Below are 16,335 nucleotides of genomic sequence, written 5' to 3' on the forward strand. Positions count from 1 at the left end.
GAAGATCCTGAGCAGATGTCATACAGACCCTACAAGAACACAAATGCCAGCCCAGGCTACTATACCCACCAAAACTCTGGATGGAGAAAACAAGATATTCCATGACAAAACAAAATTTACCCAATATTTTTCAACAAATCCTGACCTACAAAGGATAATAGATGGAAAACATCAACATAAAGAGCAAAACTACACCCTAGAAGAAGCAAGAAAGTAATCTTTCAACAAATCCACACAAATCTAATTCCACCTCTTACAACAAAAACAACAGGAAGTAACAATTACTTTTTCTTAATATCTTAATATAAAAATTAATATTACCAACATATCTTAATCGATTGAAATCCAAAATATGAGGAATTCGAAATTTATTGACTGTCATCCAATGGTCTCTCTAACTTGGTAATTGGGGAAATAGGTCCAATATTATACAATCCATATACACTTTCTGCTTGTTTGTTTGTGACAGTGTCTTGCTGAGTACCACATAATGATCTTAAAATCATGCTTCTCCTATCTCAGTCTCTTTATTAGTAGTACTGTTTATTTCATGTTTCTACATTATACTATGGTTTCAGAACAGCTTATGTATTTTAAAAGTATTTATATACCCAAAAGAAATATAGACAATTAAATTGGAAGTGGTTTGTAAGAGAACAACAAAGAGTAAGACTGAATGCTTTGCTTGACGTTTGCAACTCTTGTATCAAGTTACCACAGTGAGAGCCGAGCCAAGATTTTAAGCTCTACTAAATACAAAACAAACAAACAAACAAAAACACTTTATATATTTATATTCATTTAAGAAACTATTAGTAGTGATGTATTATTTTGAAATATAGTTAATACTTTTGGAGTTATTTAAAATTTATATTGAGAAAAATGTATGTATTTTCAGTATTGCCATAGAAAAGCATCTACATAAGACTGTTCAATTGATTGTTGTTTTATATCAAACAATTTTTATAATACTCATCTTTATTGTTATAATATTTTTTATAAATTTTAAAAAATTTACAAAAAAAATATTGTAGGTATTGATGGGGGTCTCTGGGAGGAGTTGAGGTACAAAAGGAAAACAAGAATGTGATTTAATTCTATTTAATTAAAATATGTTTTTAAATGTTAACAAATTCAGATAAATGGAAATCATGTAACTTTTCTCATTATAATGCAATAAAACTCAAAAAAATCTTAGGGAACAATTTGAAGTTCAGAAAGGCACACTATTGACAGCTGAGCTAGGGACCTTATGTGGTCAGGGAACAAGAACAATGGCAGCACTGGCTGACCCGATTCCCACTGAGGCTGGGCTGGGGATGACTGACTCAAAAAACAAGATTTATTTATAGTACACTGTACATTGTACATTGTACATCGTAGCTGTTTTCACACACACCAGAAGAGGACATCAGATCCCATTACAGATGGTTGTGAGCCACCATGTAGTTTCTGGGAACTGAACTCAGGACCTCTGGAAGAGCCATCTTAACCACTGAGCCATCTCTCCAGCCCCAACTGATTTCTTATAGCCATTTTTTTTTTGCCCTCAGCTTTCTGATGTGATTTAATGAGAATTGCTGATGAGTAGATGTGTATTTTGAGGATTTAAAGTAGATATGACTGATTTTTATATAAAAGTTTAGATTTATGGTTCTTATAATATCATTTTTTTGTTTTGTTTTGTTTTTCGAGACAGGTTTTCTCTGTGTAGCCTTAGCTACCCTGGAACTCACTCTGTAGACCAGGCTGACCTCAAACTCAGAAATCTGCCTGCCTCTGCCTCCCAAGTGCTGGGATTAAAGGCATATGCCACCACCACCCAGCAGTATAATATTACTTTTAAAGATAGATAAAATAAGTAATCCTTTGTTTGTAACTATAAACTGCTGGCTGCCACTAAGATAAACTGGCTGAAAAAGCTATCTTGCTTCCTTACACTTTGTTAGTCTATAACAAGTTGCTTAGTTATGAATGTACATGAGTTCTAGGGAATAATTTGTTTTCTTTACCTGTACTATGTAATGTTATTTCTTGTAAAGGTATTGGGGAACACAGTGTTTTCATAGTCATTCACTAGAAGAAATCTAACATGTAATCACATTGTAATTTTATCTGCTTGAAAGACTGTGCTGAGGTATATAAGACATGGAAGAAAGAATAAAGTTGTGTGTATATGTAAAAAAATAACATACTGTTTAAAATTTTATTATTTTTGTTCTTTGACTTTGTGGTACCTGTACAAAATATATACCACATTATATGCTTACTAAATCTAGAATCATATTTTTTTTGGTATGAACTTTGAAAGAGTAAGAATACAGTTTTAGAATCAAATTTAAATTCCAAATCTGCCCCTGGAGATGGAGAGAAAGTTCAGTGGTTAAGAGAACACATTGGTTTTACAGACGGCTAGAGTTCCATTCCCAGCACCCATACTGGGTAGCTAGCAGTCACCTGTAATCCCACAATAACTCTCACCTTTGTCTCTTTCTGGCACTCCAACCTCAATTTCTGAGGAACTTCAGGGAGAACCTTAACTCCATAGAAATTTCCTTCATGGGATCAGAGATTTATCTTGCCTAAGCTGAGCAAGAATGACTTCTGATATCCCAATAGTACATTACACTGAATAGCCCCAAGATGGAACCACAAACACAAATCCAGAAGACTCGAAACCTGCCAAATTGGGCAACAGTAAAGAGATCCAAATGCACACTTAACATTGGTAGTATAGATATTCATACCAACAGACCCAGCAAATGGCCTAAGCCCAGATGCCCAAGTCCTACTGTGAAAAATAACATAAAGAATCAAGACATTATACCTGCGGTTAACTTTCTCTGAGAAAAGCAATTTAGAAAACCACAGTATAATAAACAGAAAAATAACAATTATAAACACATATAAAGAATTCAAAAGGAGTATGAATAAACACAATTGAATAAAGTAAGGCAACTTGGGATATAAAAATACGTTTTAGTAAAGGTTTTGGTTTATTACTTTTACTGTTACAGAATTTCATATGTATGTATAGTGTATGAAAAAGCCTACCTCCCATTCTCTTTTGTCCAGTTCCTCCCATTTCCTCACCACCATTCCTGTCCCACCAACTTCAGATGCCCATTTATAAAATTCACTCAGTCCACTTAGTGATACCAATTCTGAATAATTATAATCCTTCACAGAAATGGACTGGAGATCAGAAGTCACATGAGCATCTCATTGGATACAGAAGAATCCATTGATAAAATCCAAAATCCCTTCATCAGAGCACCATGTGAGATTGTGTCTCCTAGTAATTTCAGAAGTTACACTCATAAAGGCTCACTAGCACGACTGCCTAAACATGAGATGAGCAAGTTTAACAACAATAGACATGCTTATGTAGATGGAAGAAAGCCCAGGAGGCCTTCACAACTCAGGAATGCCAAAAGTAAGAGAAATAGTCGTTCCCAGAAACAAGTATACCAACTAGTTATATAATACCAAATGATCAGCCCTGAAAATGCAAATACAAGTAACATTATATAGATTAAACAGGTTATATTTTGAAATATTACATACATATGTTGATATAATATATAAATATATAATTAGTGAGTAAACAGGACAAATTTTAAAGACAGCAAGGAGAGGTAGGTAGGAAAGTTTGGAGAAAAGAAAGAGAAGGGCAAAATACAATTATAATGTCAATGATTTTTTTTAAAAGAGTGACATGAAATCTTGGAGACATTAGGGATGCAGGGTACATACCCAAAGGCAAGCTCATGCTAGGAGAAAATGGAGAAAAACTCCAAGTATTTTCACTAAAATCAGAAATAAGACAAAAATGCTTACTCTCTCTACTCCTGTACAATATAGTACTTAAAGTCTTAGCTAGAGCAGGAAGATAAGAAAAGGTAATAAAGTGGACAAAAATAAAAAATAAAGATATGAAAGTATCTTTACTTGTCAGTGATACGATTCTATACATACATAAAAGATCCTAAAGGCACCACCAGAAAATTCCTACAGCTGATAAATACATTCAGCAAAGCAACAGGATACAAAATCAATATACAAACATCAGTAGTCTTCCTATATGCCAATGACAAACATGCTAAGAAAGAAATCATGAGAACAACCTCAGTCATATTATCCTCAAAAAAAATTAGAATAAGTCTAATCAAGGAAATGAACATGTACAATAAAATGATTCTACCTTACACCAATCAGAATTGCTAAGATCAAAAACTCAAGCACATACTGGGAAGGATGTGGAGAAAGAGTAACACTCCTCCACTGCTGATGGGATTGCAAACTGCTCCAACTACTCTGGAAATCAATCTGAGAGTTTCTCAGAAAACTGGGAATAGTTCTACATGAAGATCCTACTATACCACTCCTGGGCATATACCCAAGAGATGTTCCACCACACCACAAGGACATGTACTTGACTATGTTCATAGTGGTCTTATTTGTAATAGCCAGAAGATGGAAACAACCCAAATGTCCCTCAACTAAAGAATAAATATAGAAAATATGGTTCATTTACACAATGGTATACTATTCAGCTATTAAAAACAGGATGAGATATTTGAAGCAATCCCACGAAAATCAGGGACAAGGCAAGGATGTCCACTCTTCCCATATCTATTCAATATAGTACCTGAAGTTTGAGCTAGAGCATAAAACAACAAAAAGAGGTCAAAAGGATATAAATTGGCAAAGAAAAAAATGAAGTTATCACTATTTGCATATATGATAGTATACGTGACTCCAAAAATTCTACCAGAGAACTTCTCCAGCTAATAAACAACTTCAGCAAAGTGACTGGATATAAAATTAACTTAAATAATTCAGTAGCCTTCCCTTATACAAATGATAAACAGGCTGAGAAAGAAATTAGGGAAACAACTCCCTCACAATAGCCACAAGTAATATAAAATATCTTAGAGTAACTGTAACCAAACAAGCGAAAGACTTGCATGACAATAACTTCAAGTCTCTCAAGAAAAAAATGGAAGATCTCAGAAAATGGAGAAATCTCCCATGCTCATGGATTGGTAGAATTAATATAGTAAAAATGGCCATCCTAACAAAGTCAATCTACAGATTCAATGCAATCTGCATCAAAATTCCACCACAATTCTTCAAAGACATGAAAAGAACAATTCTCAAATTCATCTGAAAAAGCAAAAAACCCAGAATAGCAAAAACAACTCTTAACAATAAAAGAATGGCTGGAGGAATCACCATCCCTGACCTCAAGCTTTACTACAGAGCAATCGTGATAAAAACTGCATGGGATTCATAAGAGTCAGAAAACGGAATAGAATTGAAGACCCAGAAATAAAATCACACACTTACAGACACTTGATCTTTGACAAAGATGCCAAAAATATACAATGGAAAAAAGAAAGCATCTTCAATAAATGGTGCTGGTCTAACTGGCTGTCTGTATGTAGACAAATGAAAATAGACCCATATTTGTCACCTTTCACAAAGCTCAAGTCCAAGTGGATCAAAGACCTCAACATAAAACCAGATACACTCAAATAGAAGAGAAAGTGGGAAAGAATCTTAAATTCATTCTCATCTCATTCACCACCAAAATAAAAGAAACTGTCCTAAAAGTTATAGGAGAACACAAATGATCCCATATAGTTAACATAATCCCGAATAAACAGAAATGCTGGAGGGATTACCATTCCAGCTCTTAAGATATATGGCAGAGACATAGTAATAAAAACAATATGCTACTGGAAAAATAGGCATGTAGACCAATGGGAAAAACATGAGTTCACATAACTTCAGTCATATGTTATTTGGCAATGATGCCAAACACATAATCTGGAGAAATAAAAACATCTTTAACAACTGTTGCTGGGATAACTGAGGTCCACGTACAGAAGGATCACATTAGAGCCAATCTATCATCTTGCACAAACACAAATGCCAAGAGGATCAAAGACCAAAATTTGAAACCTGAAACACTGAAACTGCTAGAACAAAACCTGGCCAGCACCTGCAGGATGTTCTAGCCAATGCCCTATAGGATACAGATGTAAGAAAGGAATTTCTGAATAGGGCTCTCTTTGTCTCATAATTAAGGGCAACCATTGAGAAGTGTGACTTCATAAAACAAAAAACATCTGCACACCTAAAGAAGCAGGCTCTTGGGTGAAGAGAAAGGCCACGAGTGGGAAAGGCTGCCAGCTGTACTTCTGACAATGAATCAAATCTGTAATAGATAAAGAACATAGTAGCGAAGATCAAACAAACAAATGAAACATTCTAAAAATAGGGCTGAGACATAAACAGAGGGTTCTCAAAAGAAAAAAAAACTGACCAGAAAATATCTCAAAAAGAGTTTATTGACCCTTTCATTGGCGACATACAAATCAAAGTGCCTAAGACTGCATCTTATATCAATCAGAATGGCAACAACAAAGATCAACAAATCAGCTGGCAGCAAGGGCTGGAGGAGGCGTGGAGAAAGGGAATACTCAGTCATTGTTTGTGGTACTGCACACTGGTGCAGCTACTATGGAAAACAGTGTGGATAGTGCTCAAAAAACTAAAAGTAAGTCTCCCATGTGACCAGATATACTCATTATATACATTAGCATATACTCAGAGGCCTGGTCAATGTACTCCATAGATACTTGCTCAACCATGTTCATTGCTGCTCTATTCATGATTGTTAGGAAATGGAAACAACCCAAATAATAATGTGGTACATATACACTATGGAATATTATTCGACTGTAAATAAAAATGACGTCATGGTAAATGGGTGGAACCAGAAAAGATCATATTGAGTGAAATAATCCAGATCTAGAAAGACAAATGTCACATGTTCTCTGTCATGGAATGTTCCTAGTTCCAAATCTTAAGTGTTGTAGTAACTTTTAAATCTTGATTGGGGGTTTCAACCCCACCTTGATCATTCAGTTCCCAGATAAGACACACAAGCTTTATATCTACAATAAGCCTTTTAAGTATAAGATCTGGGCAAATATCTATTCTTTAAGATATTACTTACCTCCTCATCCTCCAAGCTTGAAAACCAAAACCCTGCCTATCTCTCTTCTACCCAGCTATAGTCTTCTTGCATCTTTATTCAACCAATAATTTCAAATTAAAGAGCAAGGTCCATACATCACTTGGTGTACATGAAGATTCTTTCATCCCTGGAGCAACCAGATCCTGGGGACCAGAATTGACATGATAACACATAGCAAAAGACCAAACCTCAACACTTCATTCAGATGAGGGTACATTACTTGAGACAACAGCAGAAATCAGAGAAGTAAAATAATGGACCATTGTTAGGGATGGGAACTGGTATCCAGTTCTCACTCTCAGCCCTGGGACCCTGTCTGACTTAAGTCAGTGCAGGATCTGACCAATTAAAATGTTGTTGGTTAGTGCCAAACTAAGCACAGCACTGCTACACCCTTAGGGCCCTAACCAAGAAACTCTCCAGTTGGCATCTACTTGCAAAGGAAAAAGTAGTTTTTTCCAACTGAGTCTCACTAAGGATATTGACCACACTTAAAGGTAGGTCTCACATCTAAGAAGTAGATGGCCAACACAAAATAAACTCTGCTATTTTGTAAACATTTTGTCTCCCATTGCTTTTTTTGTTTGTTTGTAGATTCAGGTTTGCTTGGTTTTTGATTGATTGTTTTTCAAAGAGAGAGAAAGAAGAGGCAGAGTTGTGTCAGAGGGGAGGATCTAGGAGGATTTGGGGAAAGAGAAACAGTGATTACATGGTTATTTTCAATAAAAAAATCACAAATGAAGCCTCTTAATATTTTTTGTTTTTCAAATTTCTAGACTCCCATTAAAAACCAGACTTTATAAAACTAAACATTAAACATTCAAGGATTTCTGATTTATATGTTACCAAATAAATCTTACTTTGGTGGACACAACTCCAAGGTCATTAACCTTCTTCCACTTTCCCTGCCCCTTCACATGGTCTCCATGTTACCTATGTGGCCTCAAAGCCAGGAGACTGACCAAAGCAGGGTCCTGGATGCAGGTGTCCCATCTGCTCCCTCGATTATTATTTCCACACTAAAGGGTTCTCTCTGAGATCACATGAGGAGAGGAACATTTTTTATGATGTGATCAGATTTCAAAACATCTATAATTAATAAGCATAAGGCATCCCCTCTTTTTCCCCCTCTAATGTCCTTACATTTACCATTTTTGATAACAGTCTGTCAGTATTTGTTTCTGAAGATGCCTCACCTCTGGGTAAAGATGGAAGCGTTTCACTGTGTTGATTACCAGTGGATACTCAGTTAGTCTGTCATTCATGATCATCCACAATCCTTCCAGAAATGAAGGTGCTTCAATGATGGTCTTGAAGTAGGAATAATAAAGTCCCTTTAGAGAAAGCCACACACTGTTAATGTCAATAAACTTTAAATTATTCACTCTCTTGTTAAGAATATCTTTCTTCTGTAATAAAAAAAATAAGAAAATGTTCATTCAGAAGACTTCCTAATGAGTCCTTGTTATTAACATTCTCAAAACTAGAAACTATTCTTCCTAGTTTTCTGAAGGTCTGAGAGTCTTCAGAGTAGATGGATGGAGGTATGTAGTACTGAGGGTGCTTTAAAGTGTGACTCAGTCCATGGACTTTTAACCTAACCAAGTCTAATGTTTTCCCCATATGCTTCGACATTGGCATATAATGAATTCTATCAGAAACAGGGTGACTCCGTGCTGCAGTGCAACCCTGCATTAGGAAGGGAATGACTGCACATACTCATCAGCCTCAGGGGACTGGTCCAGGTTACTTAGTATCTGTACCTGGGGTCTGCACTGACTTCTGCTTCTGCTCACAAAGGCTGTGTTGTAAAGAGCTCTGATGTGGTAGTTTCAGCACAGGGATCAGTAGCCTCCTTAGATCAGTAGGGCGCTTTCAACACAGAACTGAAGGGTTCTAGAGACTGTTCTATTTTACATTAGTTTCATCACAAATTTGCTGGTTTCAAATGAAAACCAAAGTGCCACAATTTTACAAGAGAAAATCAAGTGCCTTATTCTTCAAAAAAAATTTCAAAACAACTTTTCTTCTTTTTTTTTAATGTATCCTCTCATACAGTACATCCTGTTCACATCCTTCCCTTCCACCACTCCTCCCAGGTCCCCCACTACACCCCCAACACCAATCCCTTCTTCTGCAGATCCACTGCTCCTCAGGTTCCCTTGAGAGTGGGCCTCTTGGGGCTATCAACCAAAGACGCCATAACTAGCCACAATAAGACTAAAACTCTACAGTCCTTCCTGCTTCATCAGACTGCTTTTGAGTTGATATGCTAAACAACACTGGGGGATTCCAAATTCATGCTGGTTTCCAATGAGCCATTTCCATGCACTTTCATTTCCTTTCAGCTCATGAAAGTCACTTAGCGATACAATTATTGAAAGATACCTAATATGCCAATGTCTATATTTAGGGAAATGATATAAAAATGATTTTTGTTAATAATAGGCTATTGTTTTTATGGTGTGTGCTTCTACTCATTGTTCCCTTCATCTCACCAGAGCCCCATAAGTCTGACACGGTTGCTAGCTAATGGGTTTGTGAGTGAGAATCAGAGACAACTGGCCAGTCATCAAAGAAATGACCCACATAGGCTGCTGTCTGCATCCGATGCCTGTTGCCAAAGCCTAGATTGCCACAGCCATGCTCTTATTTAGTGGTAGGCTTATGCCATCCTTGGAAATGCCTTTGAAATATTCAAGGGCCCTATAAACATTAATAATATGTTCAACCCTTGAACGTAAATGCTTCAAGAGGATTGTTGGAAGGAACTGAAAAGGCAGTGGCCAAGGCATGTAGTGTACCGACAAACTCTCATAGAAAGTACCTAATAATGAATTGCACCAAAATGCATTTCAGTTCCTGATAAATTTCTACCATCTTGCCCCACTGTCCTTAAAGCATTAGTTAATTAGAAGGAAGAAATTTACCATTTCTGTGCGAAAAGTCATCTCTCGCTCCAAGGATGAGAGGTGGGAAAAGTGGCGATCATTTTCAAAAAGTGTTATTAAGTGTAACCTAGGGGGAAACAAACAGATTATAGGAAGAGTCGGCTTCAAAACAGCACTGAGTCAAGTTTAGAATTGAGGAAGCCACAAAAATGAAAACAAGTTTTATAATAAATGTTGAGATAATTTTACAATTTATTTATGAAGTTGTATATGCTCAAAAGAGCATTTATCATTTGGCATAGGCCACCCTCCAAATTATTTAACTCCATCCCTTGGTGTTTTATTTTGTTCTTTTAAAGATATATTTTATGTATAAGAGTACACTGTCACTGTCTTCTTCAGATACATCAGAAAACGGCATCATATTTCATTACAGATGGTCATGAGCCACCATGTGGTTGCTGGGAATTGAACTCAGAACCTTTGGAAGAACAGCCAATGCTCTTAACTGTTAAGCCATCTCTCCATTCTTATATGCACTTGTATATCTAAAATTCCTATAGCATCCTCCACTCTTCTTCCACTCCAAGCTCCTGAACAACACAGGAAGGACTGTGTGTTTCTTTTGTGTTGCAGGAATGATTGCAATATACAAAGTTTGGGAAATACTTCCATAACTATTGAAAAGCACTTTAAATATAAGCTACTTAAAAATCACTTTTGAATATGTAATCTTAAAAGAAGAATAAGCTCACATAAAGAATGGCCTTTTGAGTCTCCTACAGGACTGTTCTTGAAGGTATATTGGCAGTGACACCCAGTAGTTGTTGTTGGTATACAAAAGGGTACGGGGATGAACTAGTCACGATTAGGAAATGCTCTGCCTTCGGTTTATAAAACACTTACCAACAACATTAAAACCACAAGTCCATATGTCAGCGCTTCTCTCCTGGATGTGCATGTAAATACAACAGTGTGAAGGAATGGCTCTTCCTGGCCCAGCCTCAGTATTCACATCAAAATTGCTCCACAGAGGAGATGACAGAACAGCACAGCCCAGGATACATGGGGTAGACCCCGGACTTACTACAAGCACAAAACCTAAGGTCGGGCAACAAGGAAAGCATCCCAGGAAAACTTAGGACTTTGTTCACATGATTTCAAAAGAAGCGCTTTCTTACAAAATTGGGAGCCAGTGAATGCTCCCTGATGGGCTCAAAGCATTTCTGCCATATCACTGCAGAAAGACTGCTGCTTATTTTGAGGCGGATCTCACTCCGTAGCCCTGGCTGACCTCGAACTCAACAACTCTTTCACCTTGGCCTCCAAGTGCTGGAATTACAAATCTGAAACATAATTTCCAGTTTTTTTAAAAAAAAATGTTATGTTCTTTTCTGTGACTTAGTTGGTGGGTGTTCCTAAGACTACCTATAAACTCATGTCAATAATAATATTCAGGTACTACAAGATAATGAAGGCTTTAGGTGAGGTAAGCTGAAAAGCCTTGTGAGAATTAGAAGATATTTAGAGGAGTACAATGATGAGTCTTTAGTAAAGCAAAAACATCTTAATTTGAGGGGCTGGAGAGATGGCGTTGCAGTTACGATGGCCCAGCATCTACATGGCAGCTCGAAGCCAGTTCTAAGTGCAGCTCCAGGGAGTCTGGCACCCTCATCTGGCCTCCATGAGCATACACATGGTGCACAGGCAAGCAAACATGCAGACAAAACACCTATGCACATACAATATTTTAATTCATAGGTTACTATCCTCTGGGGCATCTGCACTGTAAATGCTGTGCACACGTACTTTGTACAAAAGTAATGTATAGGTATAAAGTGTCATGGGTGTTCATAGTAGCCAGGAAGGCTTGTTTGGCTATTGACAAATAGTAGTGGAGAACTTTAACCTATATGTCTCTATGTATTTCAAGCTGAGACAAAACAAAATAAAACAAAACAAAACAAAAAACAAAAAAAACAAAACAAAAAAAACCTTACCAGTGCAAAATCCCCACAAAGGTAGCTGGAAAAAAAAAAGAGAAAAAAAGAAACAATTAATAACTGTTTTATTATTTAATGCATTTAAAATAAGCACTTCAAATGCACTGCATACCTAGAGTAAGAGCTCACTAAGCTAGATGGCCAGCTGCTTCTGCCTTCCTGGACCAGAAAAACATCCTAGAAGGATGTGAAGTAGACGGAGCCATGCATATCTGCAGGTGGAAAGGACCTGGATGCTTTACACCCTTCTTAGAATGATGAAGTGTATGGCTTGACATTATTGTAATCTTTCTGTATGATTCCCTGTTGTTTCTTATTCTCTCTTTTCTTTATATAAACCTTTTTTAAAGCACATATACTATGCCCAGGTAAGATTCTTTCAGAACAGACTCTGGCTTACAGAAACCAGCCTAGAACACTGCCCCTTGCACACATCAGAATATTGTAAAGTGCAGGAAATCACTTGTCTAGCCACATACTTGCAAGCTAAGTTGTGCTGTCCAAGCCCTGAGAAACTTTCAGCTCCTGTAGGAGCCCCTGGATCTAGGCAACCCAAGGGAGGCTCACAGGGAATGAGGAGCAAGTCCAGTTCCCTGCTGCTCTGGGTGTGCGATCAGAAGGCTGTCTGATTGCAAGGACATCATGGAGCTGAGAACAAGAATGGGGCTGGGGACAGAACAAACTAAATGCCATGAAGTCCTGCTACTTACAGAGACCCATTGGCTCTTCCTGAATGAATGGTCTTTCGTGGCAAAAGCTTTCACTAATTTCCAAACTATGAAAAAGTTGATTTGATAATATCTCCTGTCTTTGCTGTCATGGAGGGAGTTACCTCACTGAACTACTGCAGAACTCCCACAGAGTCTTTGTGGTAAAACTCCCCATGGCTGCCCCAAGCTATTCGTCTTGGCTAAGAGAATAAATGCAAAATAATCCAGTGCAGAAACCGAACCATCATGTTGAAATCCCTACCACTACTCCTCATTGTCTATATAACTGGGATAAGCTGGGCTCATCTTAAATTCCTCTCAGGTTTGCTTATATCATCATGGGCAGATTATAGCCTATGATCTGTGTTTTGTAATATCCTCAAACTAAAAATATTCTTTATATTTTCAAAAGGTTATAAAAGCAATGATTCAATAGAGACTATGCCATCCCTCACAGAAACCAAATACAATTGTCCCCTGCACCACTCTGAAATGAAACCTCCAACTGTACAAAACTGTTCTGAGATAAAGTTTGCATAACAATGACAGAGGTTTCCTATTCGACGATATTCACTTCTTCCCCTCCCCCCCCCACCTTCTGTTAATGACATATACTGGAAAATATTTTAAATTACATTTTTTTAATGAAAATATGGAGGAGATGGCTTCAGGGGGTGAGAAAGTTTGCTCTGCAAGCGTGAGAAACTAAGTTCAGATCCCCAGGACCCATATGATAAAGCCAGGCATGGCTACATATTATATAAACCAAGATTAGGAGGTGGTGACAAGCAGATTACTTAGGCTAGTCAACCTAGACTGGATACTACATTGGAGAACACCTATCTCAAGCAAGTAAGATAGAGAGTACCAGTGTGCGCGCACGCGCGCGCACACACACACACACACACACACACACACACATTGCCAAATATGTGATCAATCAATCTATCATTCCAAGGATTCTCAAAAATTGCTGCAGTCTCTCATCACCCTCTGGCCCACCACCCACCAAAGGTCTGTATTCATGCACAATTCAGCTTTCCTTTCCTACTTGTCTATTCAAGTTAACCTTAAAAGTTTCCCACGAGTATCTCTAATCTTCCATTTTCCTTTCTGCTCAGTAGTGCTTAACTTGGGAATCTCTCTTTGCAGTCCAATGCTGCTTCTACTTTCATTTAGAAGTGAATACTGCTCAGTCCATAATCCTCATTCCCTTCCCACCTCTGCTGCTTCCTCCTCAGTCTCACTGGCTACCTTCTCCATCAGCCTCTTCTACCCACCCATTCCTGAGCTGCTGCTACCATTGAGACTGTGGAAGTCTGCTCCTAGTAAGAACTGTCCATCTCTTCTTTCTCAGTCCATCTCCAGCTCACAGTACACACTTCAACCCTCATACTCTCAAAAGCACACTCTGATCAAGCAGCCTTCCAGGGTTTAACCTTTTAAAAACTCATCCATTGCCAACATCACATAGCTACCAAGTGCCATGGATTGTTCTCGTTAACATGAACAATTCATGTTTTAAAAATATAACACTACGTATATATAAAGTGTGCGTTTTATGTTATTAGTTGTTCATTTAAAAGTTCCAAAGGAAACAGCCTTCCCAGGGAACAGCAAACCACCTGGTTATCTAGTATCAAATGGTCAGCTCTAAAAACGTATGCGTCCAAGTAACATTATATGGACTGAGAAGCTTGTATTTATGGACTCAAGTGTCAGTGTGTGTGTAACAACTTTTAAAGAGAAAAAAACACATGAGTTTGGAGGAGAATAAGGGAAATGCATGAGAGGGATAGGGAAGAAGGGGAGGGAAGAAGTGATGTGATTTTATTAAAGTCTAAAAGATTAAAAAGTAATTTTAAAAGAAGGAAAAGAATCCATGCCTTCACACAGTACGTTCAAAACCTCACACCCAGCCCTGAGTTGTATTGCTGCCCATAACTGCCTCTTTCTACTAGACTTTGCTTTGTTCTCACACCATGCTGTCTTACTGTTAGGACCTGGATCCTGCCCTTCTGTCAGTCTCTCTCTCTCTCTCTCTCTCTCTCTCTCTCTCTCTCTCTCTCTCTCTCTCTCTCTCTCTCTCTCTCTCTGTCTCTCTGTCACACACACAAAACTTCTCAGCCCCACACATCCAAATATTAGCCCTTTGATGAAACTCAAGTTCTATCGTTTCTTAAAAGTCCTCTCTGATACAGCATCCTACATCCACTCTAAAGTGTTAACTGTCTCCCCTGAACATTCAACTAAAGTCAACTATTATTTCACTATCTGCTCAGGGGTAACTCTCAGCACACTGGAACAAGGACTTGGGAAAACAACCCATGTTGATTATGGACATGGTGGGAGTCTGCTGGCATAAACATCAGATGGAAATCTAAATATGAATTTCAACTATTCCTTAATTACTGCCATTAACACTTCAATGTGGTAACTCATTTTTACATCAGCATTCAAATAGGGTAGGATGCGAGGAGGTGACAACAACTCGAATTGGGGTGTTTATATCAGCAGCTAGGCTGCCGAAGCTCTCGGCTCAAATACCAGGCAGCAGAAACATTTAAGTTGCACCAGAAGGCTACCGAAAACTAGAGGGATAAATGGAAGAAGTGCTTACATGGAAACCCGCCTGGGTTGCAGGGGTTAATGGAAGGAAGTGCCTGCCAGCAGGGGTAACAGATCCAGATCGTCTACCCTCCTCCTTCCTCCACTATTGGTCATCTCAGCTAAGAACATTTTATTTAAAAAACAAAACACAAAACAAAACCAAAAACATAATTCTATCCGGAAAGTAGCAACCTCTTCTAAACTCTGATTAGGATGACTTTTTGTTGGCGTGCAGGTAACCACCAAGTTGGAAAATCCCGCAAAAAATAGTTTAAAACAAGAACTGGGAGTCTTAGAATTCCTGGCACGCAATTCTCAGATCTCTCCATCCACTCATCCAACAACCCAAACACTAGTGGACCAAATCTCCAAGACCCAAACAAACCCTTCAAAAGTCTCTAAGCTGGGAGACAAACCCTGCACAGCCTGTATTGGAATACTCTGAGCAAGCTCCGCTCACCTAAGCCAAAGAGGGTCCTGTGGGAGAAGCGATGCATCTGCAGTGCCTGCACCTTTTCTCGAACGTGGGTCAGGACATTGTGGAAGAATTGGAAGCGGTCGAGAAGAAGGATCTTGGTGACCTCTTCCAGCTGAAAGTAATTTTGTGCGTTCAGACTTCGGATCCTCCGTGCCGCATAGTTGCGGGCGCCTGAGGGCAGTTTCCTGCCGCCTAGGAGGAAATGCTGCAGCAACGACCACTTCGTCCGCTCCTGGGGCGCGCTTCGTTCCTGCTGAGGCTCCTCTGTCCCTGCGCTCCGCCTCCTCCTTGCCTGCACCGTGCGAGAGGACTGTGGCACGTCGGGGCCCGCTTCCCTGAGCTTACTCCTTGTCTGCCCCACCATCTTCTCATAGCCCTTGTTCAGCTGGATGGAGCTGGGTCACTGCAGGGCGACGTCCGGGGGCCGGACACACCACCAGGCAGCCTCAACGACCAGCCCGCGCCGCCGTTGTGGGCAGCCTCGTCGTCATGGCGACCGTGAAACAAGGATGGTGAGCGTGCAGTCCAGGCAGTCTTGCGCCATCCACGTGCAGCCCGCGCACCCCAGAGCAGGACTTGCGAGAGGTGTAGC

At 38.9% G+C, this 16,335-nt stretch overlaps 1 protein-coding gene across 1 annotated transcript in view; it reads right to left on the reverse strand.

Moving 5' to 3' along the window:
- Positions 1 to 16,107, reverse strand: part of Dpy19l2 (dpy-19 like 2) — a 91,107-nt gene extending 75,000 nt beyond the window's left edge. The window contains exons 1-4 of the mRNA XM_031345780.1: positions 15,726 to 16,107; positions 11,943 to 11,967; positions 9,982 to 10,069; positions 8,248 to 8,385 (exon numbers count right to left, since the gene is read on the reverse strand). Coding sequence (XP_031201640.1) covers positions 8,248 to 8,385; positions 9,982 to 10,069; positions 11,943 to 11,967; positions 15,726 to 16,107 — 633 coding nt within the window. The remainder of the gene's footprint in view (positions 1 to 8,247; positions 8,386 to 9,981; positions 10,070 to 11,942; positions 11,968 to 15,725) is intronic.
- Positions 16,108 to 16,335: the final 228 nt, after the last annotated feature.

This window comes from Mastomys coucha, unplaced genomic scaffold (assembly GCF_008632895.1).
Source record: "Mastomys coucha isolate ucsf_1 unplaced genomic scaffold, UCSF_Mcou_1 pScaffold23, whole genome shotgun sequence".
Classification (NCBI taxonomy): domain Eukaryota; kingdom Metazoa; phylum Chordata; class Mammalia; order Rodentia; family Muridae; genus Mastomys; species Mastomys coucha.